The sequence below is a fragment of the Microtus oregoni genome, unplaced genomic scaffold (genome assembly GCF_018167655.1).
Source record: "Microtus oregoni isolate MIOR12 unplaced genomic scaffold, Mior012 000000F_ref0000247, whole genome shotgun sequence".
Classification (NCBI taxonomy): domain Eukaryota; kingdom Metazoa; phylum Chordata; class Mammalia; order Rodentia; family Cricetidae; genus Microtus; species Microtus oregoni.
In genome coordinates, this window is record NW_024543059.1 from 41,819,189 (window position 1) to 41,845,578 (window position 26,390).

Genomic DNA, 26,390 nt, shown 5'->3' on the forward strand with positions numbered 1-26,390 from the left:
GTTCAGAGCAACCTGGAAAACCATGGTACCTCCTGAATCAGGTGTTTGCAATTGGCACTGAAGTTTTGGGAGTAAAATGATGGGCTGGTATCTTTAAGGTTACTGGCTGAAGGAGCAGAAGGAGCTTCCACAGCAGAGCAGCCTGCACAGCCGTCCTGCTGCAGAGCCTTCTCCTGTTCCAGGACCCCATACTCACACCTAGCATCTTTCCGAGTCTTTTCGTCTATGAGCCGGCTTAACATACCAGGCAAGGAATGTGCTATCTTCAGAATCCAAATAGGACAACTAAATGCTGTGCTTCTTTCTTGGTGGTGGGCAGGGCCAGGCTCAACACTTTGTCCTTCCCCTTAGAAGCCATATCTCTGCATGCCTCCTATTTCACTGAGGTGGAAGGTTCACGAATTTTGCTTGGATTTATTTCCCACCCACTGATGTACATATATTTTACCAACAAGTCCAAAGTGGTTCCTACCTCTGGTCACTTGATCTAATTAGCATAATGTCATTAATATAGTGCACCAACATGCTTTTTTTTCTGGAAGAGACAGTGACCATCATCCCTTTGGGGGCTGGAGAGTTGGCTCAACGGTTAGGAACACTTGCTGCTTTTGCACAGGATCTTTTTGTTGTGTGTGGGAGGCCTAAAGAGAATGTTGGATCCCCTAGAACTGAAGTCACAGATGGATGTGAGCGGCCATAACACCATGAAGGGTGGGAATCAAACCTAGGCCCTCTGGAAGAGCAGCCCCCACTCTCAGAACTAGAACTCAACATGTAGACATGTCTGGTCCAAACAGCAAAGTTACAGACCACTGTTGAATACAGGGGCAATTAAGAGTCTTTTCTTAGCTGGGTGATGGTGGTGCACACCTTTAATACCAGCACTCAGGAGGCAGAGGCAGGCAGGTTTCTTTCAGTTCCAGGACAGTCAGGGCTAGACAGAGAAACTCTGTCTCAGTAAACAAAAGAAAGAAAAAGAAAAAAGAGGGGCTGGCGAGATGGCTTAGTGGTTAAGAGAGTACTGACCCAGGTTCAGTTCCCAGCACTCACATGGCAGCTCACAATTGTCTGTAACTCCAAGATCTGACACCCTCACATAGACATACATGCAGGCAAAACACCAATGCATATAAAATAAAAGTAAACAAATTTAAAAAAGAAATAAAGGAAAAAGAGTTCTTTTTTAAATTAACGCCAGCAACTGAGAGCAGGTTCCTGCCACAAGGAACTCTCAACCCAGATATTGGGCAGTGTAGGGTTTATAAAGCTAAAACCACAATTGCATCATACCAGGTACAGGCTGAGGGGTTTCTTTTTTTCTTTATTCTTTTTATTTATTTTTATTTTTTTAGTTGTGTTAATTTATTTTGAGATAGAGGCTTTTCATGTAGCCTTGGAATTTACTACATAGGCCAGGCAGGCCTTGAACTCAAAGATCTGCTTACCTCTGCTCTCAGGTTTCCAAGCGAGGAAGGAGGAACCCTTTGATTGTTAAACATCTTAAAAGCATTGTTTCTCGAGATACCAGAAGGGAGAAACCAGTTCATGCAACAGGATGTGGTAGCAGACAGGAGGAGGTGTGGAGTCAGGGTAACCCATCAGACCATCTAACCTCATCACAGAAATCTCTCCCTAATATAGTAACAAGGGCATGAACCGCCACACCAGCTTAATGTGTTTCAGTGAAGCCCACATCCCTGTTGTTAGGTAACTTCTCTTTCCTTCTGAGAAAATGTCTCTGAACCCACTACCTAATCCTATATTAAATACAGGAAGCTTTCAAAGACTTTAAAAGTAAAGTGAAGCCAGGCGGTGGTGGTACAAGCCTTTAATCCCAGGACTAGGGAGGCAGAGGCAGGCAGATCTCTGTGAGTTCGAGGCCAGCCTGGTCTACAAGAACTAGTCCCAGGACAGGCTCCAAAGCTACAAAGTAACCCTGTCTCGAAAAACCCACAACAAAACAACAAAGTAGAGTGAAGCAAGCCACATGTGATGGCGCACACTTGTAATCACAATACTAGGGAGGCAATAGAATAAGGAATTCAAGGCCATCTTCAGCTGCACACAAAGTTCCAGGCCAACCTGGGCTACAAGAAGGGATCCTGTATTAATCAAAAAGTAACAAATAAAATTGAACTTTGTAGAATATAAATCATATCCTAACTGAGATGTTTCTTTATAAGTGTATAATAGGCAGGGCAGTGGTGGCGCACGCCTTTAATCCCAGCACTCGGGAGGCAGAGGCAGGCGGATCTCTGTGAGTTCGAGACCAGCCTGGTCTACAAGAGCTAGTTCCAGGACAGGCTCCAAAACCACATGAAACCCTGTCTCGAAAAACCAAAAAGAAAAAAAAATAAGTGTATAATAGAGCAAATCTAATTATAATAGGGTGAATTGTTACTTTCCTTCCCCTTAACAATCTCTCAAGAAGCAAACCCTAACGGAAATGCGCAGGGGGTGGAATGACAACAGTTATTGCACAAACTTCTCTCCCGTACAGTTTTCAGGGTTGGCGTCTTAGCTTTCTACTGTGATGAACACCATGACCAAAAACAACCTGGGGAGGAACAGCCTTCTTTGGCTTCCACATAACACACATCACATCATCCTGCGAACTACACAGGAACTCAAGCAGAAACCTGGAGGCAAGAACTGAAGCAAAGGCCATGGAGAACCCACTCCTGGACTTGCTCCCTAGGCTCGCTCAACCTGGTTTCTTATTCCATCCCAGACCACTTTCCCAGTGACGACACAACCCAGTGAGTCAGACCCTCCTATATCAACTACTAATTAAGAAAAGGAACTGGGCTGTAGTGGTGGTGCACACCTTTGACCTCAGCACTTAGGAGGCAGAGGCAGGGAGATACTCTGAGTTCGAGGCCAGCCTGGTCTACAACTTGAGTTTCAACGAAAGGCACTATGTGGATGCTGGGAACTGAACTCAAGACCTCTGGAAGAACAGCCAGTGCTCTTAACCTCTGATTTCTCCAGCCCACCTATCCATCAGTTCTTATCTATGTGGGTTTTGAGGGTTCAGGGCCTCGGGTGGCAATCCCCTTCACCTGCTGAGCCGTCTCTCTGAACCTACATTAGGATTCTTCAGCACCATGTGTCTGTCTTCTTCCTTAGTGATGGGCTATTCCTTCTTATGGCCAGTTGCCAATGTGAAGAATGTCTGTGAACATAGTTACCTACATACAGACAAAATACCCATCCACATTAAAAAAAAAAAAAACAGCCGGGCGATGGTGGCGCACGCCTTTAATCCCAGCACTCGGGAGGCAGAGGCAGGCGGATCTCTGTGAGTTCGAGACCAGCCTGGTCTACAGAGCTAGTTCCAGGACAGACTCCAAAGCCACAGAGAAACCCTGTCTCGAAAAACCAAAAAAAAAAAAAAAAAAACAAGACCTTGATCAAGAACTTACTTCCCATTGTGACAATAAGAGCAGTTTTATGTCTGTGTATATGCCCATGACTATGCAGGATGGAGGTTATCCCTAAGATGTCTTACTGAAGGCTACCTACTATAACATTTTGAGACATAATCCCTCACGATGGTTCCTTGAATAATCACCTCCACAGACTCATATTTGAATGCTTAGGAAGTGGCATTAGCTGTGGACTTGTAGGAGGAAGTTCGTCACAAAGTGGCTTTGGGGTTTCAAATGCCCAAAGCAGGCCTAGTCTCTCTCTTCCTACTGCTTGCTGATCTTGCATGTTGCTATGCCAATAGTGGACTAAACCTCTGAACTGTAAGGCAGCTCCAAGCCCTAGGTCTCCACCTCTCCACCTCCCCAGTGCCTTTAAGCCCCAGGGATTCAACACTTCACCAACTGAGTGCCTCCTCAGCCCAGCTTTACCTTTTTCTAGAATGGTCTCACTATGCAATGTCAGCTTTCCTAAACTATGTAAAGCAGCCTGGATGACTTGCAGATCCACCTGCCTCTGCTGGGATCAAAGGCACGCACCACTTTGGCTGCTCAACTGTGTCTTAAATAAAATGAGAAGTAATCACTGTTCAAGGTTTATTTGGTGTTTTCGTTGGCATGACACTTGGGTAGTCGGTTGCATCATCCATATGAAGATCTTTACACAATATTTCAATGTACACCACAGATACATAATACACAAAATAATATCCTTTGGAACAGTTATGCACAAGATATGCATAATGGATTTACACACTGGAGCCAGGTTATGACTAACTGGGAAATCATTGGCCTAGGCATGTCTGGTGAGGGTGCACAGCACAGACACAGCAGGTTCACAGGGTAACTGAAGCCTGCACACAGTTGGCAGTGTCACACCAACCAGGTTACCACTACACAAGTACCACTTAGCATCAGGGTAGAGCTGTGGGAACACAACCACCCTAACCACAGCTCAGCTGAGGAGACAGTGTGCTGCAGCCTGGACAGTGAAGCGCTAGGACATCTGGGGACTTTTAGAACTGCAGCTCTTTCTGGATCCCCCAGAGCGTGTCTGCACTCTTCTTCAAGCGGGCCTCCTCTTCAGAAGTCAGAGTCACCTTCACAACATCTGAGATTCCATTTTGTCCCAGGACACAGGGGACACTGAGGAAGACATCATCCTTGATTCCATAGAGACCCTGGACACAAAACAACAAGAGATTGGTTTGTCTACACATCCTCAGGTTTCCTGGGGTTTAGACCTTCCACAATTATAAAGCTCTTTTTTTTAAACGAGTGCTGATCTATCCTAATCCAGAGATGCCCAGCTATGATGTGATAATGAACAGTGCAATAGAAAGTCATCAAGACAGCAACAGCTAGGCTTGGCACATGCCTGTCATCCCAGTACGTGAGAGCTAGAGGTAGGAGTTCAAGATTATCCTCAGGTACATAACAAGTTGAAGGCCAGGCCAGTAGACATTACCTAAGACCCTTGCCTCAAAAAAGCAAAGCAAACCAAAACCCAAGTCTTACTAACATACACAATAAACCACACTTGCCAATTTCTGTAAGACCGGTAACTGAGCAGGGTCTCCACCTAACTCAGTGTAACTTAGATACTTTCAGTGCTGACGGGACATTAATTCCACAGGTCAGCTATTTCTTTCCAAAAGAAAATCATGAATGGATGAATTTACTTCTGTTCAGTCAGTGACTGGGGGCTTCCACTAGTCTGCTCAAGAGTTTGCAAGGCCAAGAAACAAATCTGTAAAATACATATGCCTCTGCAGACCCATTACCTTAATCATGGTGGAAATGGGATGCACCCGCCTCAGATTCTTCATTATGCTCTCTGCCAAGTTGGCCACAGAGAGGCCAATGGCCCAGGACGTATAACCTTTCAGTTTGATCACCTCATAGGCGCTGTGGAATGGGAAGGATGGGAAAAGGGAAAGAAGGGTAGGGAAGGACAAGGAAAATAAAGGCTTTACCAAACACATTTTATAATCAATAATACCACCAAGACATGTTATATAGTTAAGCAGGACCTCTGACAGTAAGGGCAAAAGGAAGGCAAAACGTTTAACACCCCCACAATTGACTAAGTCTTGTATATTGATAGAAGAAATATTACATTGTCAAAACAGCAACAAAGCTAGTGATTCTCAGAAATGAAATATGGAGGAGCAGGTGAGAGGGTTCAGAGGCTAAGACTAGGACTCATGGCAGAAAAACAAAAGTGAAATAGTAATTGGACCGGAATCGTATCCCGTGACAGAATGTGTTCCTAGCATGCATGAGACTCTGGTCCCAGCACCTCAAAGAAAAAGTGTGGTGTCTTGAATGAGATGTCCTCCATAAGGATAGGTCTTTCAAACATTTGCTCCCCAGCTGATATCTCTTTGGGGAAGGATTAGGAGGTGTGGTCTTGCTGGAAGGAAGCATGTCACTGGGGGCGGGCTCTGAGGTTTTAAAAGACAAGCCCCACTTTGCTCTCGGCTTTGTCTCTGTGTAGAGATGAGTTCTCAGCTACTGCTCAGACAGCCTGCGGCCTTCTACCTATACCTCTGCTCTGCCACTACGGACTCCAACCCTTGGGAACAATCAGCCCAAACTTTCTTTTGGAAATTGGTTTGGTCCTGGTACTTATCAAAGCCAACAGAGAGTCACCCACTAATGCAAAATCCGTGAAGCAAGCACAGTGAAACCAGGTTGTCTCAAGTGAGACAGACTGAGGAGCAAAGTTCATTTTGCAGTGCTTCTATGATTGAATTAAGAATCAAAGTCAGGGCTGAGCAGTGGCGCATGCCTTGAATCCCAGCACTCGGTAGGCAGAGGCAGGTGGATCTCTATGATTTCAAAGCCGGCCAGGGCCACACAGAGAAACTGTCTAGAGAAAGAACCCCCCAAAAACAAACCGAAAGAATCTGGAGCATACTATACCCATACTATCCAAATCAAGAAGTTGACTGTGCTTCTATTAGTATTAGCATAAATAAGATATTTTTGTTACAAACACCCTATCTCTGGGGGCTGCAGAGGTAGCTCGGAGGTTAAGAGGACTGGCAGCCCTTCAGCACCTAGGTTTGTCTGTAACTCCAGTTCCAAGGAATCCTGTGACCTCTTCTGGACGACACGGGTACTGCATTCATGCAGTACAGACGCGGGCAGGCAGGACACCCATAAGTACATCTTGTAAAGAGCTCTAAAGACCTTTCTGAGTGAATTAATGTATCGTCGAGGGTAGAACTAACTTGTTTGAACTTGCTTTCAAAGGCCTTTTTGTGCGTGGCAAATCCGTTTCCAGCTGTAAAAGTGCTGAACTAGGTTCCACGGAGAGACAACCGTGCTGCTTCTGAAGGGTCTATGTGTCTGTGCCCTGCGAGTCACATTTTCTCAGAGTTCTTCCACAAGTGTTTATGGCTTACAGTCTTTAAAGATAGATCTCAGCCAGGCACAGTGGGGGCACAGGTAAATCTCTGTGAGTTCCAGTCCAGCCTGGTCTACATAGTCAGTTCTGGGCCAGCTAGAGGTACACAATAAGACTCTGTCTCGGGCTGGAGAGATGGCTCAGAGGTTAAGAGCATTGCCTGCTCTTCCAAAGGTCCTAAGTTCAATTCCCAGCAGCCACATGGTGGCTCACAACCATCTATAATGGGGTCTGGTGCCTTCTTCTGGCCTGCAGGCTTACACACAGAATATTGTATACATAATAAATAAATATTTTTTAAAAAGACTCTGTCTCAAAAAAATAAGTCACATAAAATATCATTTTACTTTAACTAAGAATCAATTTGGCCGGGCGGTGGTGGCGCATGCCTTTAATGCCAGCACTCGGGAGGCAGAGGCAGGCAGATCTCTGTGTGCCTTTAACCCAAGCACTCAGGAGACAGAGGCAGGCAGATGTTTAGAGTTCTAGGTCAACCTAGTCTACATAAAAACCCTGCCTCAAAGCAAAACAGCACAACGACAACAACAAAAGAATCGGTTCATCTTTACCATGAAATCAAAATACTAGGACATAAGCACTACAAGACAGAATTAACTTTTACTTATTGTTTTGATTTTTCCAAGACAGGGTTTCTCTGTGTAGCCTTGGCTGTCTTGGACCAGGCTTGGCCTCAAACTCACAGAGACCCGCCTGCTTCTTTCTCCTGAGTGCTGAGATTAAAAGCATAAACCACCACCACCACCTGGTGAACTTTTAATATTTTATTGTTGCTTAAATATCTAAACATAGATTCCAATTACCTTAAAAGTTACTATAGACAACTTTCCGACCACTTTAAGTGACTGGTACAGGCCTCAAGTGATGGTGCACATCTTTAATCCCAGCACTTAGGTGGATGAAGGCAGAAAATCTCTGTGGATCAGGGCCAGCCTGGATGACAGGATAATACTCTGTCTCAAATATATATACCCGTATATATAATCAGACATGTCCATCAAAGAAACTCTGAGGAATAGACTAAACAAGTAACTCAAGTTGTTGAGGGTAGCACAGACAAAGAGCCAGAGGCAGGTATGGACCACGAAGGCCTCTTGTGGGAATGTCAGAAGCCTGGGGCTGCTCCTCTCACAATGAATGACTTTGGGGCACCTTAGCATTACTGCACCCTCCTTCCTGGGAACCAGGACCCTGGTAACCAACCACGCGTGCACGGGAGCTTTGAGTACTTTCCATCCCCATTGTAGTCTTTCTTCAATAGACCCGGACCCTGGAACTGGGGTGAGACGACCTGCAGGTGTTCCTCCTTGTAATTGCCATAGCATTGATCAAGTAGAGTTAGCTGACCGCTGAATGAACTAGTCAAAATAGTTGACAAATGATTTCTGGACTTTCCCTTTGATTCTGTACTACCCCCTCCCTGATTTTGTGGTTTTTTTCCTTTAAAAGAGCCTGTAATAGACAAAGCAGGTCCTTCTCCTCTGCCATGGCAGAATAAAAATTCCTCTTGCTATTGCATCAACTGTGCTGAGAGTGTCTCTTGGGGCGACCTCCTCCTTGGTGGGGCGACCTCCTCCTTGGTGGGGCTTTAGGGTCCAACAACAAAACCAAAGATACAAAGCTACAAAACAAAACTACAGGCATTTTCTATGTGAAATTAACTCCCTTAAAAAATTTATTTATGTGGGGCCGGAGAGACGGCTCAGAGGTTAAGAACACTGCCTGCTCTTCCAGAGTTCCTGAGTTCAATTCCCAGCAACCATGTGGTGGCTCACAACCATCTGTAATGAGGTCTGGTGCCCTCTTCTGGCCTGCAGGCATACATGCAGAAAGGATATTGTATACATAATAAATAAATATTTAAAAAAATTATTTATGGAAGCTGGAGCGATGGCTCAGTGGTTAAGAGCACAGGCTGCTCCTCCGGAGGACCTGAGTTCAATTCCCAGCAACCACATGGTGGCTCACAACCATCCGTAGAGGGATCTGATGTCCTCTTCTTCAGGAATAAAGTCATACATACAGATAGAACACCTATATATATAAAATAATTGAATCTAAAAAATTTTTATGTGTATGGGCATTTTGCCTGCGTGTATGTATGTATTTATGTTTGTATGCATGCGTGTATGTGAATCACCTACGTGCTTGATTCCCACAGAAGCCAGAAGAGGGCAGCAGATTGCTGGAGCTAGAGTTACAGATGGTTGTGAGCCACCGTGTAGTACTGGGAATCCAATCCAGGTCCTCTAGAAGAGCAGCCAGTGCGCTTAACCACTCTCCAGACACCTGCAAAATTTATTCCATTTTTTTCAAGACAGGGTTTCTTTCTCTGGGTATCTACACCAGCTGCCCTGGAACTCACTCTGTAGCCAGGCTGGCCTTGAACTCACAGAGATCCATTTTCCTCTGTCTCCCGACTGCTGGGATTAAAGGTATGCGCCACCAGAGCTCAGCTCAAAACTTTAATTTTTTAGATTTATTTATTATGTATATGGTGTTCTGCCCGAATGCCATAAGAGGGCACCAGACCTCATTTTAGATTGTTGTGAGCCATCAAATTTTATTCTTTTTATTCATTTTGTTTTGTTTCTTGATACAGAGTTTCTTTGTAACTTTTGAGCCTATCCTACCTAGTACTTGCTCTGTAGACCATGCTGGCCTTGAACTCACAGAGATCCTCCTGCCTTTACCTTCCAAGTGTTGGGATTAAAGCAGTGCACCACCGCCGCCCAGCCAAAATTTATTCATAATAATGATTATTGTGGCATTAACAATAACATAACCGCAGTCACCTTTCCACCACCTGATTGTGGATCTTTTTCCACTGTTCCTGGTCTGAGTCAGTTCCTAATGCTGGGTTCAGTGACTTCAGAGGTACGCCAGCAACGTTCACACCACTCCACAAGGGCACTAAGAAAACAAAACAAAAAAAAAAAACAGCTCTCCTCTTTGCTCCTCTTGCCAAAAGCTGAGTCAGTTGCTTGAGTTTAGTGCTGGGGTGTTTTGTTGGGGGCGGGGGATTCTGTTCTGCTTTTGGTTTGGTTCTTTTGAGAAAGGACCCAGCTACCTTCCAATTCCTATCTTCCTGCCTTTGCCCTGAGCGCTGGATGGCAAGAATCTGCCACCACACTTGGCTAGAGTTGACTGACAGGTTTCCTTCTTTTTATTTTAAGATTTATTTTATTATGTATACAGTGTTCTGCCTGAGTGTGTGCCTGCATGCCAGAAGAAGACACTAGATCTCATTATAGATGGTTGTGAGCCATCTTGTGGTTGCTAGGAATTGGACTCAGGACCTCTGGAAGAACTAACCTCTGTGCTCCTAACCTCTGACCCATTGCTCCAACCACTTGTTCTTTGTGTTTAAGAAAGGCTGGCCTCAAATCCCATGTACAGCCAAAGATGGCCTCAAACTTCTGACTTGCCTGCCTCCACCCCACCTCAAATTATTAGATTTTAGGAATACATCACCACTTTTGGCTTTTGGTTGGTTGAGAGTGTTGAGCTTTGTACCTGAGGATGTCTGCAAACCCCTGATCCTCAGGTCCCAGCTTTTAAGTACTGATATTACAAGTGTTCACCACTGCACCAAGATGTATTTTCTTATTTATTTATTATGTATACAATATTCTGTCTGTGTGTATGCCTGCAGGCCAGAAGAGGGCACCAGACCTCATTACAGATGATTGTGAGCCACAATGTGGTTCCCGGAAATTGAACTCAGGACCTTTGGAAGAGCAGGCAATGCTCTTAACCACAGAGCTATCTCTCCAGCCCACCCAGATGTACTTTCTATGTGGGTTTTAATGTTAGGGTGCTATCTCACATCATATATAAATACAAGAAGTTATGGTTTTTCTTGTTAAGATTTATTTTATCATTTTTGTTTGTATTACTGTGAGTTTTACTTAGGGGTACATGTGTGTTTGGTATGTGGGTTGTGCACATAAGTGGATCCCCTGAAACTGGAGTGATGTCATCTAAATATGAAATATAAAAAGGCACACTGAGACAGGGGAGAAGGGAGGTTATGAGATACTGGGGAAGGTAGGAGAAAGGGAGGCAAGGGGCGGCACACACTTCTGAGCAGAAGGGAGGAGAGCACCAGTGCTCCACTGCAGAGTCAGGGGACTGTAGTCAGTGATTATGTGGTCCTGGGCTGGGAGAGTGGGAAACAGAGGCAGGGGAGCAAGCTTCAAGGTCATTCTCAGCTAATGGACAAGGTTCAGGCCAGCCTGATACTCAGGAGACCTGGTCTTTACAAAAGGCAAGTATGGTCTCTGGCTGGAGACAAGGCTCATTAGTGAAGAACAGATAATGCACCCACATCAGACAGCTCACAACCCACCTCCACCCCAGTTCCAGGGAGATGCAATACCTGGCCTCTGCAGGCACCTCCACTCAGGTGAACATACCCACACGCAGATAATGTAATTTAATAAAAATAATTTTGAAATGTTGTCTATCTCAAACTAGGTAGGTTTTTTAGTGTTCTCAGCCCAGAGATAGGATAGATTTATAAGGTGACCACAAAGCTGAAGATGCTGACTTGATCACTGTGTCACATACATATGGATCAAGACACCTCAATGTACTCTCCACATATGCATAAGTATGCATCAATAAATGTTTTTCATTGTTTCAGACAGGGTATTGCTTTGTAGCCCAGGCTGGCCTAGAACTAGCTATCCTCCTGCTTCTACCTCTGAAGTTCTGGGATTCCAGGTAGACACTACCATGCCTAGCTCAATTAAAACAGTCTGGAAAGCATACAAATAGAAAAAGCATACACCAAAGAAAATAAGAAAATAAAAATTATTCATCTATCCTGGCGTGAACGGGCTCTGAAGAGAAGCTTTACTGAACCCCGGAAGGACACTTACACCATCACTGGCTACACTCACCGCTGGAGTCGCCGTGCTCACCAAGAACGTAGCCATGGCAACTTACAGGGTGGACACCCAACTTCTCTCCAATCAGGTAACGGAAACGGGCAGAGTCTAGGTTACAGCCACTCCCAATTATGCGAGTTGCAGGGAGGCCACTTATCTTCCATACCACGTAAGTCAAAATATCCACTAGGAAGAACAGTTTCAAACAGCGTTAGAGAAAGATCCATAGCCATTTCTATTTACAGGCACTTTTATAAAAAGATACATTGTCTGGAGTCAAATGCAGATTCATCGGAGTTTAAAGTACAGTGGATCTAAAGAGTAGAGATGCTCAGGGCTTTCATGTAAATCGCTCGCCCATACAGTCTTACAGCATCTTCTGAGATACTCTAAGGGCTTTTCAGCAAATCTAATAATGGGTCAGTTTCTGCCTCTTTAGCTTCCTGGATTTCCTGTTTCTATTGCCACCTGCACTATCAACGTTACCTAGAACAGTGCGTGGGCACAGCCAGTGCAGGCTGCAGGTGTGTGGGCAATGTGGAAAGATCACAGCAACTTGTGCAAGAGGAAACAGAAACGTGATGGCTAAGGCACAGTCAAAAACTGCTGAGCTGGGTCCCAAAGACACACCCAAGAAAGGAGGGCAGGAAGGTTTGGGAAATTGCTTAAGGTCTTAGGCATTTAAAGAAAATTCTGTCCAGGCATTAACTGATCACTAAACAAACACAATAAAAACTCCTGTGCCTTGTAACCGAAATCTACAGACTGCAGACTCATGAAACCCAACCTCAAGAAGCCACAACAGACTTGGAGGTGAGGAGGATTTGACTTGCAAATGTTTTTGTGGAGGGCTGGTGAGATGGCTCAGCTATTAAGAGCCCTCACTGGCTGCTCTTCCAGAGGACCCAGGTTTGAGTCCCAGCGCCCAAATGAAACTTACAACCATCTGTAATTCCAGTTCCAAAGAATCCAGCATCCCTTCTGAAAGAGGTACCAGGTATGCATGTGGTGTATGGACATACTTGCACACAAACTCCCATGTAAATAAAAAAATAAAATAAAATAAAGAAAAATTAACAGAGCTAGGAAACACTTGTGATAGTAGCAAGGATGTCAACATACAGTATCTGGCCAGACTAATCCTCAAAAATAAGATGTCTGGGGAACTCTTTGGAAAGGCTGGCAAGTGGCTGGGCATTGGTGGGGCACGCCTTTAATCCCAGCACTTGGAAGGCAGAAGCAGGCGGATCTCTGAGTTCGAGGCCAGCCTGGTCTACAAGAGCTAGTTCGAGGACAGACTCCAAAGCTACAGAAAAACCCTGTCTTGAAAATAAATGAAAGGCTGACAACAGAGTGCTGGAGGGGAGGGGGATGCCGAAGGCACGGATCTTTGAAAACCTGTGTGCAACGTCTAACAGAGTCAAACACTTTAGAGTATATAACCCACTTGGGCCCTCCTGCCCCCCCATCATTTACTCTAAAGAAAGAAGACATATGACCATGCAAATGCTTGCACACAAATATTCACATTATCCTTAAGAGCCCTCAGTGAGGGCTGCAGAGGTGGCTCAGTGGTTAAGAGCACTGGCTGCTCTTGCAGAGAACCTGGGTTTGGTTTCAAGCACCCACATGATGGCTCACAACTATCTGGAACTTAGACCAGGCTGGCCTCGAACTCCCAGAGATCCGCCTGTGTTTTTTTTTTTTAAAGAGGGGGAAAGGGGCTGGAGAGATGGCTCAGAGATTAAGAGCATTGCCTTTCCAAAGGTCCTGAGTTCAATTCCCAGCAACCACATGGTGGCTCACAACTATCTGTAATGGTGTCTGGTGCCCTCTTCTGGCCTGCAGGCATACACAAAGACAGAATATTATATACATAATAAATAAATAAATATTTTTTTTTAAAAAAAAGAGGGGGAATTGGCATGGGAGAATTATCTGTATTCTGTCAATCATATTTCAAATAAACACTGATTGGCCAAGCAGGAAGTATAGGCGGGAAAACCAGACAGTAAGTTGAAATGATGCAATGAGAACAGGAGACTTCTGGGAAGGAGGAAGTTGATTTCACCCAGTCCTGCACAGACCACCAAGGAAGCGGGATATGACCTGCCAGCTGAAAAAGGTACCCAGCCATATGGCTAAAATAGATCAGAATAATGGGTTAATATAAGCTACAAGAGCTAATAAGTAGCCTGAGCTAATTTGCCAATCAGCTTTATAACTTATAGAGATCTCTGTGTGATTTTCTTTGGGCTTGCCGGCTGTGGGGTAACAGGCAGGACAGAAACCCCAACAAGCAGGCCCTGTTCATGTTACAGGTACCCATGTATACATGTAAGCAAAACATTCATACACATAAAATAGACATCAACAGGTGAAAATAGAGTGTTTGTAGCGTATAAGCAGGACTGCAGAGATGGCTCCATTGATGGAGTGCTTGCTGGGCAAGCATTAGGACCTGAGTTCAGATCTCAGCACCCATGTAAAAAGCAAAACATGGGGGGGGGTAGAGAGATGGCCCAATGGATAAGAGCACTGGCTGCTCTTCCAGAGGACCTGAGTTCAATTCTCAGCAACCACATGGCATCTCACAATCATCTCTAATGGGATCTGGTTTTTTAAAATTATTAATAAATAGGGTTAGTGATGGTTGGGGTTGTAGAGACAGATAGGTCTGAGAACGTAATGTCAGGAATCCAGTCAAAACTGTAAGCTCCATGTTCAGCGAGAGATGCTAAAGAGCCGTGGAGGAAGACACCAACTTCCAGCCTCCACATGGCCATGCCAGTGCACACAGAGACACACTGCATCACACACACACACACACACACACACGGAAACATAAAGAGAAGAAGCCTGCAGTGCAAAGGTGTAAAAATCCATGATATGGCCAGGTGGTGGTGGCGTACGCCTTTAATGCCAGCACTTGGGAGACAGAGGCAGGCAGAGCTCTGTGAGTTCGAGGCCAGCCTGGTCTACAAGAGCTAGTCTAGGACAGGCTCCATATCTACAGAGAAACCCTGTCTCGAAAAACAAAAACAAAACAAAACAAAAAAATCACTGACACATCCAAGACATAGTTGGACCTAAAAATAACTGCTATAAAAGGGTCTGGGTAGAAAAGCTTGAACTCTCTGCTCGGTTTTGTTTTGTTTTGTTGAGGAAGTTCCAGAAAATGTGTCAAACGACCCGGCAGCAGTGACAGGGATGCTCCAGATCTTACTGGGATGGCACCATGATGGCGTCTATTAAAACTTGTGACATGGGAGACTTTGAGTGGACGAAGATTAATAACCCACAAATGCAACCTTAGCGGAGTTTAGAATGGAATGGTGCAGGCCAATCATCACCCCAGAGGGGACGGGGTCCTTACCTGGGTTTGAGACAATCAGGATTTTACAGTCGGGGCTGTTTTGGACTATGCCGGGAACGATGGATTTCATGATAACAACATTGCGCTGGACCAGGTCAAGGCGCGACTCTCCCACCTTCTGCCTGGCGCCAGCTGTGATGATAACTAATTTGGAGTTGGCAGAGACACTGTAATCTAAGAAGGAAGCAGAGAACGGTGTTTGGATCAGGACTGACACCATTGCGCCTGACTCGTTAAGCATCTGTACCTGAACATCCTGGATTTGGAAAAAGACAAGACTCCCCACACTGGAGCATCAGGCATACAAGACTTGTTGCCAGCTTTCATAAAACACTTCCTAATCTGCCATCCGCTTTAACCCACATTCCCAGTTGTCAGAAAGGCCTAGGGTAAGGAAATCAGCAGCTCTCGGGCTTCAGTTTTTGCTTTCTTGTGTTGCTGGGAATTGAACTAACAGCCATGCCAGCACTGAACTAAATCCCCAGTGCCCTGACTTTTTAGCAATACCCAATTTAGAACTCGCCAGGTGGCAGTGGCTCAGATTTTTAATCCTAGCACTTGGGAGGAAGAGGCAGGTGGATCTCTGTGAGTTTGAGGCCAGCCTGGTCTACAGAGTGATTTCTAGACAGTCAGATCTGTTACACAGAGGAACCCTGTCTCAAAAAATCAAAGAAAAAAAATTTAGAGCTCGTGAGGGTTTTTTTGTTTTTTGTTTTCGAAACAGGGTTTCCCTGTAGTTTTTGGTGCCTGTCCTGGAACTAACTAGCTCTTGTAGACCAGGCTGGCCTCGAACTCACAGAGATCCGCCTGCCTCTGCCTCCCGAGTGCTGGGATTAAAGGCATGTGCCACCACTGCCCGGCTCTTGAGAATTTCAATATCTATTTTAGGATTCTAAAGGAAAGAACAGATTTACCTCTAATTATTATAAAAAACCATATTTGAGATTACAAATAAGTCAGATCTCTAATTCACACAAGTAATAAACCACCAATATTACTAAATGTAATTACCAGCCTGGAAATTATTTCACTTACTATATCCAACCCCAATAAGACAAGCTTTGCTTATTATTATTAAACATTATTTGATGCTATTTCAATTAGCAATTCCTTTAAGTATCTAAGACATTCACATTCTCATTTATTTGTGTGTGTATGTGTGTGAGTGTGCCATGCCATGGAATTCATGTGGAGGTCAAAGAGCAACTTGGGGGAGTCAGGGTCTCATTCTATCAAATGGGTCCCTCAACTTGGGGGAGTCAGGGTCTCATTCTATCAAATGGGTCCCTCAACTTAGGGGAGTCAGGGTCTCATTCTATCAAATGGGTCCCTCAACTTAGGGGAGTCAGAGTCTCATTCTATCAAATGGGTCCCTCAACTTGGGGGAGTCAGGGTCTCATTCTATCAAATGGGTCTCTCAACTTGGGGGAGTCAGGGTCTCATTCTATCAAATGGGTCTCTCAAACTGAACTCAGGTCATCAGGCTTGGTAAGAAGGGCCTTTATCACACTTTTAAAACCACCACAATGAAAACAAGGTCTCAGGGCTGAAGAGATGGTTCAGTGGTAAAAACACTTCATGATTTTCTAAAGGACACAAGTTCAGTTCCTATTACCCATATCTGGTGGCTCCCAACTTCCTCTAACTTCAGATCTTGTGATCCAATGCCTTTGGCCTCCACAAGTCCCTGCAATCACGTGCACATAACTACATGCATATACATGTGTGTGTGTATACACAGACACATCATTTAAAAAATACTAAAAACAGGGGCTGGAGAGATGGCTCAGTGGTTAAGAGCATTGCCTACTCTTCCAAAGGTCCTGAGTTCAATTCCCAGCAACCACATAGTGGCTCACAACCATCTGTAGTGAAATCTGGTGCCCTCTTTTGACCTGTAGGCATATATGCAGACAGAATACTGAGAATACTGTATACATAATAAATAAATAAATCTTTAAAAATAATACTAAAAATAGGCAGGTTGTGGTGGTGCACACCTTTAGTCCCAGCGTTTGGAAGGCAGGGGCAGGGAGCTCTCTGTGAGTGTGAAGCCATCCTGGTCTCATAGTGAGTTCCAGAACAGCCAGAACTATGTAGAAAGACCCTCAAAAAAGCAAATAATAGTAATAATAGACATATAGTTGATAGACAGACAGACAGATAGTTGATAGATAGACAAACCGAAAAATCAGCAAATTAACTAATAATTACGGTTACATATTTTGGGTCAATATGAAGTGTTTACACTGCTTCTCTAGGATACTTTTTAGTTAAATAACTACTGTCAGTGGTGGTCATTTTATGACTTACTCATTTAATATTTTATGGGCTTGAGTATTTTGCCTACATGTATGTCGATATACCACATGAGTGCAATGCCTCAGAGTCTGATAGGAGACATCAAATCTCTTGGTCCTGGGGTTACAGATGGTTGTGAGACACCCCGTGGGTGCTGGGAATCAAACCCAAATCCTTTACAATAGCGGTGAGCATCACTAACCACTGAGCCATCTCTCCAGCCTCAAAGGAGTTTTGTATTGTTCTGCCTTCCAAATTTCCCCCATTGCAATTTAATATTCTTTATAAAAATAATAACAATCAGGCTTGCAAATGAGGTGGCTTACACCTTTAATCCCAGGAGTCAAGAGGCAGAGGCAGCTGGATCTCTGTGAGTTTTTGGTCAGCCTGGTCGACATACTAAGTTCTAGAACAGCCAGAGCTACATAGAGAGAATCTGTCTGAAAACAAAAACAACAACAAACAATGAATGAATTAATTAAATCTTTACTCTGGGCTTGGTGGAACACACCTTAAATCTTAGCACTCCGGAGGCAGAAGCAGACATTTATGTGAGTTTCAAGTCAACCATGGCCATATGCTAAGATTCTATCTCAAAATAAATAAATAGATCAAGCAGAAATTAGCCTTAAAATTGTATGTCCTAATGAAGTATTATGTATGTATGACTGTATTTTAAAAAAATTTTTTCAATTTGATTTTTCAAGACAGTTTCCCTGTGTAACAGCCTTAGCTGTCCTGGAACTTACTCTGTAGACCAGGCTGGCCTCAAACTTACAGATATTTGCCTGCCTCTGCCTCCCGAGTGCTGGGATTAAAGACGTGCGCCACCACTGCTCATATCAGTGATATTTTTAATTATATACTTATTGCAGTCAATTTGGTCGATTTTTTTTATTATGTATACAGTATTCTGCCTGAATGTATCACTGCAGGCCAGAAGAGGGCACCAAATCCTGTTACAGATGGTTTTGAGCCACCTTGTGGTTGCTGGGAACTGAACTTTGGACCTTTGGAAGAGCAGGAAAAGCAGTCAACTACTGAGCAATCTCTCCAGCCCGCCTTTTTGATTTTTTGAAATGGGTTTCATGTAGTCCAGGCTGAACTCAAACTCAGTACGTAGCTGAGGCTGGAATAAACTCCTGCTCATCCTTCTACCTCCACCTCACAAATGTTGGGATTATAAGGTATCCAAGCCGTTACAAATGACAAAATTGAGTACTTCTTACGAATCTTTGAAAGTGAAATTATCACACTAAAATCAACCTTTCCCAGAGACGATTTTTGGAGTGTTGAAGAAAAGGCTGCCGTGCAGAAGATCCAGGGTCTCTCCCTTCAGTTTGTCTGCATCAGCATCAATAAGAGCGAGTTCATCAGCCAGACCCTGAAACACAGAAACATCACAGATAGCGCAAGTTCATCAGCCAGACCCTGAAACACAGAAACGTCACAGATACCATGGCCCAGACCTTTAGGAGACCAAGAAGGGTTCCAGAGCAGAGGGCAGAGCTTCACTGGCAAAGTGCCTGCCCTGTGTGTGAAGCCAAGCCAGATCTCAAGCACTGAAATAATAATGACAAATTGTTATATGTCCACTTTATACCCAATGAAATCTTGTAGGCTTTTGTTTTGTTTGTTTTTGGTTTTGTGGGATTTTTTGTTTATGTTTTGTATTGATTTTCTTTTTTTTTTAAGACAGGGTCTGTGTGTGTGTGTGTGTGTGTGTGTGTGTGTGTGTGTGTGTCTTGATTGAACTAGAATTTTCTCTGTTAACCAGCTGGCCTCAAACTCCTGGTAAAAATGATACAGTTGCTGAATATGCAGAGAGTGACCAGAGGTCCAAGTGAACAGGCAAATGCAGGAGAAGTATCAATTGCTTTACGTTTACAAAACCATAAGAATTTTATAAAATTGCATCTTTACATTTTTTAGAGATTATATTTTATTATTTACATTTATTTGTATGTGGGTATCTGCATGGTGTGTATGTGTAACATGTGTGTAGTAAGTACTCAGAGACCAGAAGAGGGTGCCAATCCTCCAGAGCTGGAATTCCAGGTAGTGAGTCCACTTGATGCAGGGGCTGTAAGAATAGCAAGTGCTCAGGCCAGGCTGTGGTGGCGCACGCCTTTAATTCCAGCACTCGGGAGGCAGAGGCAGGCAGATCTCTCTGAGTTTGAAGCCAGCCTGGTCTACAGAGTGAGTTCCAGGACAGGCTTCAAAGCTACAGAGAAACCCTGTCTCGAAAAGCAAAAACAAAAAAAAAAAACAAAAAAACAAATTCAATGCAATGCCCAGCAAAATTCTTCAAAGACCTCAAATGAATGGCACTCAACTTCATATGGAAAAGCAAAATACCCAGGATAGCCAAAACAGTGCTAGGCAATAAAAGAACTTCTGGAGGCATCACAGCCCCTGACTTCAAACTCTACTACGCAGCTACAATACTGAAAACAGCTGGTATTGGCATAAGAACAGACAGGAGGAATGGAACCAAATAGAAGACCCAGATATCAATCCACACATCTTCAAACACCTTATCTTTGATAGCAAAAGCTTTCAAATGAAAAAAGAAAGCATATTGAACAAATGGTGCTTGCATAACAGGACATAACATGTAGAAGAATGTAAATAGACCCATATCTATGACCATGAACAAAATTCAAGACCAAATGGATCAAAGGCCTCAACATAAAACCAGCCACACTGAACCTTACAGAAGAGAAAGTGGGAAGTACATTTGAATGCATTGGCATAGGGAACCACTTCCTAAATATAACCCTAGCAGCACAGACACTGAGAGAAACAATTAATAAATGGGACCTCCTAAAACTGAAAAGCTTCTGTAAAGCAAAGGACATGGTCAACAAGACAAAACGACAGTCTACAGAATGGGAAAAGATCTTCACTAACCCCACATTAGAGGTCTGATCTCCAAAATAAAGAACTCAAGAAATTGGACACCAAAAGATCACATAATCCAATAAAAAAATGGAGTACAGATCTAAACTGAGAACTCTCGACGAGGAATCTAAAATGACTGAAAGACACTGAAGGAAATGTTCAACATCCTTAGTCATCAGAGAAATGCAAATCAAAACAACTCTGAGATTCCATCTTACACCTGTAAGAATGACCAAGATCAAAAACTCTGATGACAACTTATGCTGAAGAGGTTGCGGGGAAAAGGGAATAGTTCTGCATTGCTGGTGGGAATGCAAGCTGGTACAACCCCTTTGGATGTCAGTGTGGTGATTTCTCAGAAAATTAGGAAACAACCTTCCTCAAGACCCAGTAATACCACTTTTGGGTATATATCCAAAGGATGCTCCATCATGCCACAAAGACATGTGCTCAACTATGTTCATAGTAGCTTTGTTTGTCATAGTCAGAACCTGGAAAAAACCTAAATGCCCTTCGAACGAAGAATGGATAAGGAAAATGTGGTACATTTACATAATGGAGTACTACACAACAGAAAAAAATAATGACAGCTTGAATTTTGCAGAAAAATGGATGGAACTAGAAAACATTATTTTGAGTGAGGTAACCCAGACATAGAAAGACAATTATCACATGCACTCACTCATAGGTGGTTTTTAACATAAAGCAAAGAAAGTCAGCCTACAAACCACAATCCCAGAGAACTTAGACAACAATGCAGACACTAAGAGAGACTTACATAGATCTAATCTACATGGGAAGTAGAAAGTAGAAAAAGACAAAATCTCCTGAGCAAATTGGGAGCATGGGGACTTTGGAGGAGGATTGAAGGGAGGAGGGGAGAGGCAGGGAAGGGAGCAGAGAAAAATGTAGAGCTCAATAAATATCAATAAAAAAGAAATAAAAAATATATAAAGAACTCAAGAAACTAGACTTTAAAATGCTAATTAACCCAATTAAAAAATGGGGCATTGAACTGAACATAGAATTCTCAACAGAAGAAGTTCAAATGGCCAAAAGACACTTAAGGTCATGCTCAACCTCCTTAGCGATCAGGAAATGCAAATCAAAACAACTTTGAGATACCATCTTACACCTGTCAGAATGGCTAAAATCAAAAACACCAATGATAGCCTTTGCTGGAGAGGATGTGGAGTAAGGAGAACAATCTTCCATTGCTGGTGGGAATGCAAACTTGTGCAACCACTTTGGAAATCAGTGAGGCAGTTTCTCAGGAAATTTGGGATCAACCTACCCCAGGATCCAGCAATACCACTCTTGGGAATATACCCAAGAGATGCCCTATCATACTACAAAAGCATTTGTTCAACTATGTTCATAGCAGCATTATTTGTAATAGCCAGAACCTGGAAACAACCTAGATGCCCCTCCATGGAAGAATGGATAAAGAAGGTGTGGAATATATACATATTAGAGCACTACCTAGCGGTAAAAAACAATGTCCAACGACATCTTTGAATTCTGCATGCAAATGGATGGAAATAGAAAACACTATCCTGAGTGAGGTAACCGAGACCCAAAAAGATAAATATGGTATGTACTTACTCATAAGTGGATTCTAGCCATAAACAAAGGACATTGAGCCTATCATTCGGGATCCTAGAGAAGCTAAATAAGAAGGTGAACCCAAAGAAAAACATAGTTATCCTCCTGGATATTGGAAGTAGACAAGATTGACAGGCAAAAATTGGGAGCTTGTGGTTGGGGGTGGGGTGGGTAAGGGGAGAGGGAGAAAGAGAAGGAAAAAGGGGAGGATGGGGAGAGCTAGGGGGAATGGGGTGGTTGGGATGGAGGAAGGGTGGATATGGGAGCAGGGAAGTAGATATCTTAATTTTAAGGGAGCCATTTTAGGGTTGGCAAGAGACTTGACTCTAGAGGGGTTCCCAGGTGTCCAAGGAGATGTCCCCAGCTTATTCCTTGGGCAGCTGAGGAGAGGGCGCCTGAACTGATGAATATCTTGCATATCACCATAGAACCTTCATCTGGCGATGGATGGAGATAGAGACAGAGACCCACACTGGAGCACTGGACTGAGCTCCCAAGGTGCAAATGAGGAACAGAAGGAGGGAGAACATGAGCAAGGAAGTCAGGACCGTGAGGGGAGCGCCCACCCACTGAGACAATGGGACTGATCTAATGGGAGCTCACCAAGGCCAGCTGGACTGGGACTGATGGAACATGTGATCCAACTGGACTCTGAATGTGGCTGACAATGAGGGCTGACTGAGAAGCCAAGGACAATGGCACTGGGTTTTGCTTCTACTCCATGTACTGGCTTTTTGGAGCCTAGTCTGTTTGGATGCTCACCTTCCTAGATCTGGATGGAGAGGGGAGGACCTTGGACTTCCCACAGGGCATGGAACCCTGACTGCTCTTTGGACTGGAGGGGGATGGGGAGTGGGGGGAGAGGGAGGGAGATGGGAGGAGGTGGAATTTTTTTGTTTGTTTGTTTTGTTTTGTTTTTCTTTTGGTTTTTCGAGACAGGGTTTCTCTGTGGCTTTGGAGCCTGTCCTGGAACTAGCTCTGTAGACCAGGCTGGTCTCGAACTCACAGAGATCCGCCTGCCTCTGCCTCCCGAGTGCTGGGATTAAAGGCGTGCGCCACCACCGCCCTGCTAAAATATTTATTTATTTATTCATTATGTATACAATATTCTGTCTGTGTATATGCCTGAAGGCCAGAAGAGGGCGCCAGACCTCTTTATAGATGGTTTTGAGCCACCATGTGGTTGCTGGGAATTGAACTCAGGACCTTTGGAAGAGCAGGCAATGCTCTTAACCACTGAGCCATCTCTCCAGCCCCCGGAGGTGGAAATATTTAATAAAAATAATAAAAAAGGAAATTTATTCTCAGCCAGGCAGTGGTAACAAAAACCATGCCTTTAATTCCAGCACTCTGGAGGCAGAGGCAGGCAGATCTCTGTGAGTCTGAGACCAACCTGGTCTACAGAGCGAGTTCTAGCCAGCTGCAGCTATCTATGTAGTGAGACTGTATTAAAAACAAACAAACACAAATGCATTCTCAGGGCTGAAGAGATGACTCGGGAGTATGAGCTGATATTGCTTCTTATCTCCCTCCACAAGTTTCCAACATTGATCAAAGTGACATGGGGCTGGAGAGTAGGCTCTGTGGTTAAGAGCCCTGACTGCTCTTCCAGAGGACACAGGTTCAATTCCCAGCACCCACATGGCAGTCCGTACCTGTCCATAACTCCAGTTCCAGGGCTTCAGATGTGCACACAGGCAAAAACAAATTGACATTAATTAAAAATCAATTATTTTTCAAAAGGCATCAAAGTGACCGTGAAGCCCACAGGACCGTGGCATCTGTGCTCAGACAATCAGGGCCCAGTACCGTAGCGTGAGCTACCACACCGACTCTCCTCCTCTGCCCAAGGATTTCACACAGTCCAGCCTGCCCTCAAACTTGATCTGTAGCAACGGGTGATCTTGACCTGACCTTCTAGGCCTCCACCTCCCAAGTACTAGGATGACAGGCCTGCACCAACAACCACACCTAGCAAATGTTTAAATCGCCAACATGACAGATTTTCCGTATTTCCATTAAGGGATCAGCCCTGCAACCCTGACCTAAGAGCGTCTTTGATTTCCTGCAAGACGGCTTTCCTGCTTACCTTCAGTAAGATACTAATAGCACACGCCATGCCTACATTCCCAACTCCAACCACGGTGATCTTAGACCGGGAGGTTTTATCTTCTTGAGTTAGGTTCTGAATTAGCTGCTCCTTGACAGTGGACATGCTGAGCCTAAAGAGTAAAGGAAAATTTCAGTGGACACAGGCCCTACAGCCAAGACATTGAACAATCTATTTTTTTTTTTTTTTTTCTGGTGAGGAAGTGGAGTTGAGACAAGGTTTTGTATTGTATCTAGGACTGGCCAGAAAGTCTAGGTTGGCTTTGAACTCATGGCAATCCCCCTGCCTTAGCCACTCAGAGTGCTGGGATTACAGGCCCGTGCCACCATACCTGGTTTAGGAGCTACCTCTTGAGTCTGCAGATCGCAGGAGCAGGGGAGGAGGGAAGCCAGAGAGTTCCCTAGCTGGAGTGTGGAAACCAAGTGAAGCCTGGTGAAGCAGAGGAGACAGGTTCCTCCCTGCGTGCTGGCTCCTCCTTCTCAGCAGGCTCCACCCTTCCCCAAAACCCACAAAGGCTTTCTTTCCCAGGTGGATGAAGCCACTGCCCACCGCCTCTGAGGATGTAGAAGTATACCCTTCCGCTGACAGCGCAGCACAGGTGTGTCACCCAGGATCACCGTTAGGCTCCGAAGCCAAGGCTGTAACGAACCAGGAACGCGCCAGACTCTACGTCACATGCAAGCTCCGCCCTCTGCCGGCCAGGTACTTTGGTGCAAGCAAGCATGCCCACTGGTGCTTCCTCGGAGTCGGAAAGAGGACCTCTATGAGGTTTCCTAAGCTGCTAGGGGAAGGTTTGCATGCACTGAGACCACACAGAAGATGGCAGTCAGCTTGGAAAGGGCCTCCTTGAAGGCCCTGCTTGAACTGCACTATCTTTCTGCTGCAAGGAAATGCAGAACTTGGAGACTGAGGGGCATACTCCATGCTTTTGCCCTTACATCTGCATCTGTTTGTAGGCATTTAAATAACTGCTGGTCTTGGGAGGTGGCCCAGTCCGCATAGGGCTTGCAACGCAAGCATGAGGACTTGAATTGGATCCCAGAACACAGGTATAAAGCTGTGGAGTTTGTTCTACAGGCCATGCTCCCAGCACTGGGGAGACAGAGACCGAGGCTTCCTACAATTCCCTAGATACCGAGTGAGCTCTAATTAGCAAGCACCCCCAAAAAACAGGGTGAATGACACCTGAGCAGGGAGCAAAAGCTGATGTCATCCTCCGCCGTCCATGTGCACCAGCATGCATGTACACACATACACACACACACACACACACACACACACACACACACGCGCGCGCGCGCGCGCGCAGTGTTCTCAGCCTGTGGGTCTTGACCCCTTTAGGGGTAAATATCCTGCATATCAGATATTTAAATTATAATTCATAACAGCTGAAAAATTGCAGTTATGAAGTGGCAATGGAATAATTTTTGTTTTGTCTTTTAAGTTAGGGCTTCTCTGTGTAACTTTGGCTGTCTTGGAACTCATTCCGTAGACCAGGCTGGCATCTAATTCATAGAGCTCCTTTGCCTCTGCCTCCTGAGTGCTGGGGTTAAAGGTGTGCACCACCACTGCCTGGCCTACAATGAAATAATTTTATGATTGGAGGTCACCACGACATAAGGAACTGTGTTAAAGGGTCATAGCATTAGGAAGCCTGAGAATCATTGCTCTAAAGGAATGGAACTACCAGAATATATACGTACACACACATACATGTGTATATGCAAATAAACATATATACACATATACATACATATTAAAAGATGTGTTAAACTGGCCTACAGGCTGTGGTCTGGGTTGTCCAACAATGGCTGGGAATCCAGTAGTTGCTCAGTCCACAAGGTCTGATGTCTCAGCAGTTCCAAACTGCCACTGAAGGTCTGGAGGATCCCGACAGCTGCGCATCCTCAGTCTACACTGGCGTCCTGAAGAAGCTAATTCTAATATGAGTGACAGAATGCCACTGCAAAAGAGCTGATGAAGTTGTCAGCAAGACCGACAGCAAGCAGGTGAAAAAAAGAAGAAAAGTTTCCTTCTTCCAGGTTCTTTGCTATAGGCTGCTACCAGAAGGTGCTTCCTAGATGTAGGATGACTCTCCCTGCTTCAAACAATCTGATTAAGAGAGTCCCTCAGATGGATCTTCAAAATATACAAAGGACTCAAGAAACTAGACATAAAAGAACAAATAATCTAATTTAAAAAAATGGGATACAGACCCAAACAGAGAACTCTCAACGGAGGGATCTGACGTGGGATTCCCCTTTGTATGCTATGAATATGTTTTATTACCATAGGTTAATGAAGAAACTGTTTCAGGCAATGGCTTGGCAGAGTAAAG

General features: G+C 44.4%; 1 protein-coding gene across 1 annotated transcript; it reads right to left on the reverse strand.

Moving 5' to 3' along the window:
* Positions 1–4,011: 4,011 nt before the first annotated feature.
* Positions 4,012–24,164, reverse strand: LOC121438066 (L-lactate dehydrogenase A chain-like). Its single transcript, XM_041638320.1, has 7 exons — positions 24,032–24,164; positions 18,700–18,817; positions 15,133–15,306; positions 11,769–11,942; positions 9,657–9,774; positions 5,213–5,336; positions 4,012–4,609 (listed from the first exon to the last, which is right to left on the reverse strand). Exons 1-7 carry the CDS (start codon positions 24,155–24,157, stop codon positions 4,445–4,447), a joined length of 999 nt encoding a protein of 332 aa, XP_041494254.1. The 5' UTR covers positions 24,158–24,164; the 3' UTR covers positions 4,012–4,444.
* Between the last annotated feature and the right edge of the window lie 2,226 nt (positions 24,165–26,390).

Excerpts from the sequence above, each read along its gene's own strand:
- LOC121438066 (XM_041638320.1), bottom strand. The coding sequence starts at position 24,157 with ATGTCCACTGTCAAGGAGCAGCTAATTCAGAACCTAACTCAAGAAGAT. Across the intron at positions 18,818-24,031 it reads CTATTAGTATCTTACTGAAG|GGTCTGGCTGATGAACTCGC; the intron begins GTAAGCAGGAAA and ends TCTGTGTTTCAG. Across the intron at positions 5,337-9,656 it reads CACAATCAGGTGGTGGAAAG|CGCCTATGAGGTGATCAAAC; the intron begins GTGACTGCGGTT and ends CCCATTCCACAG.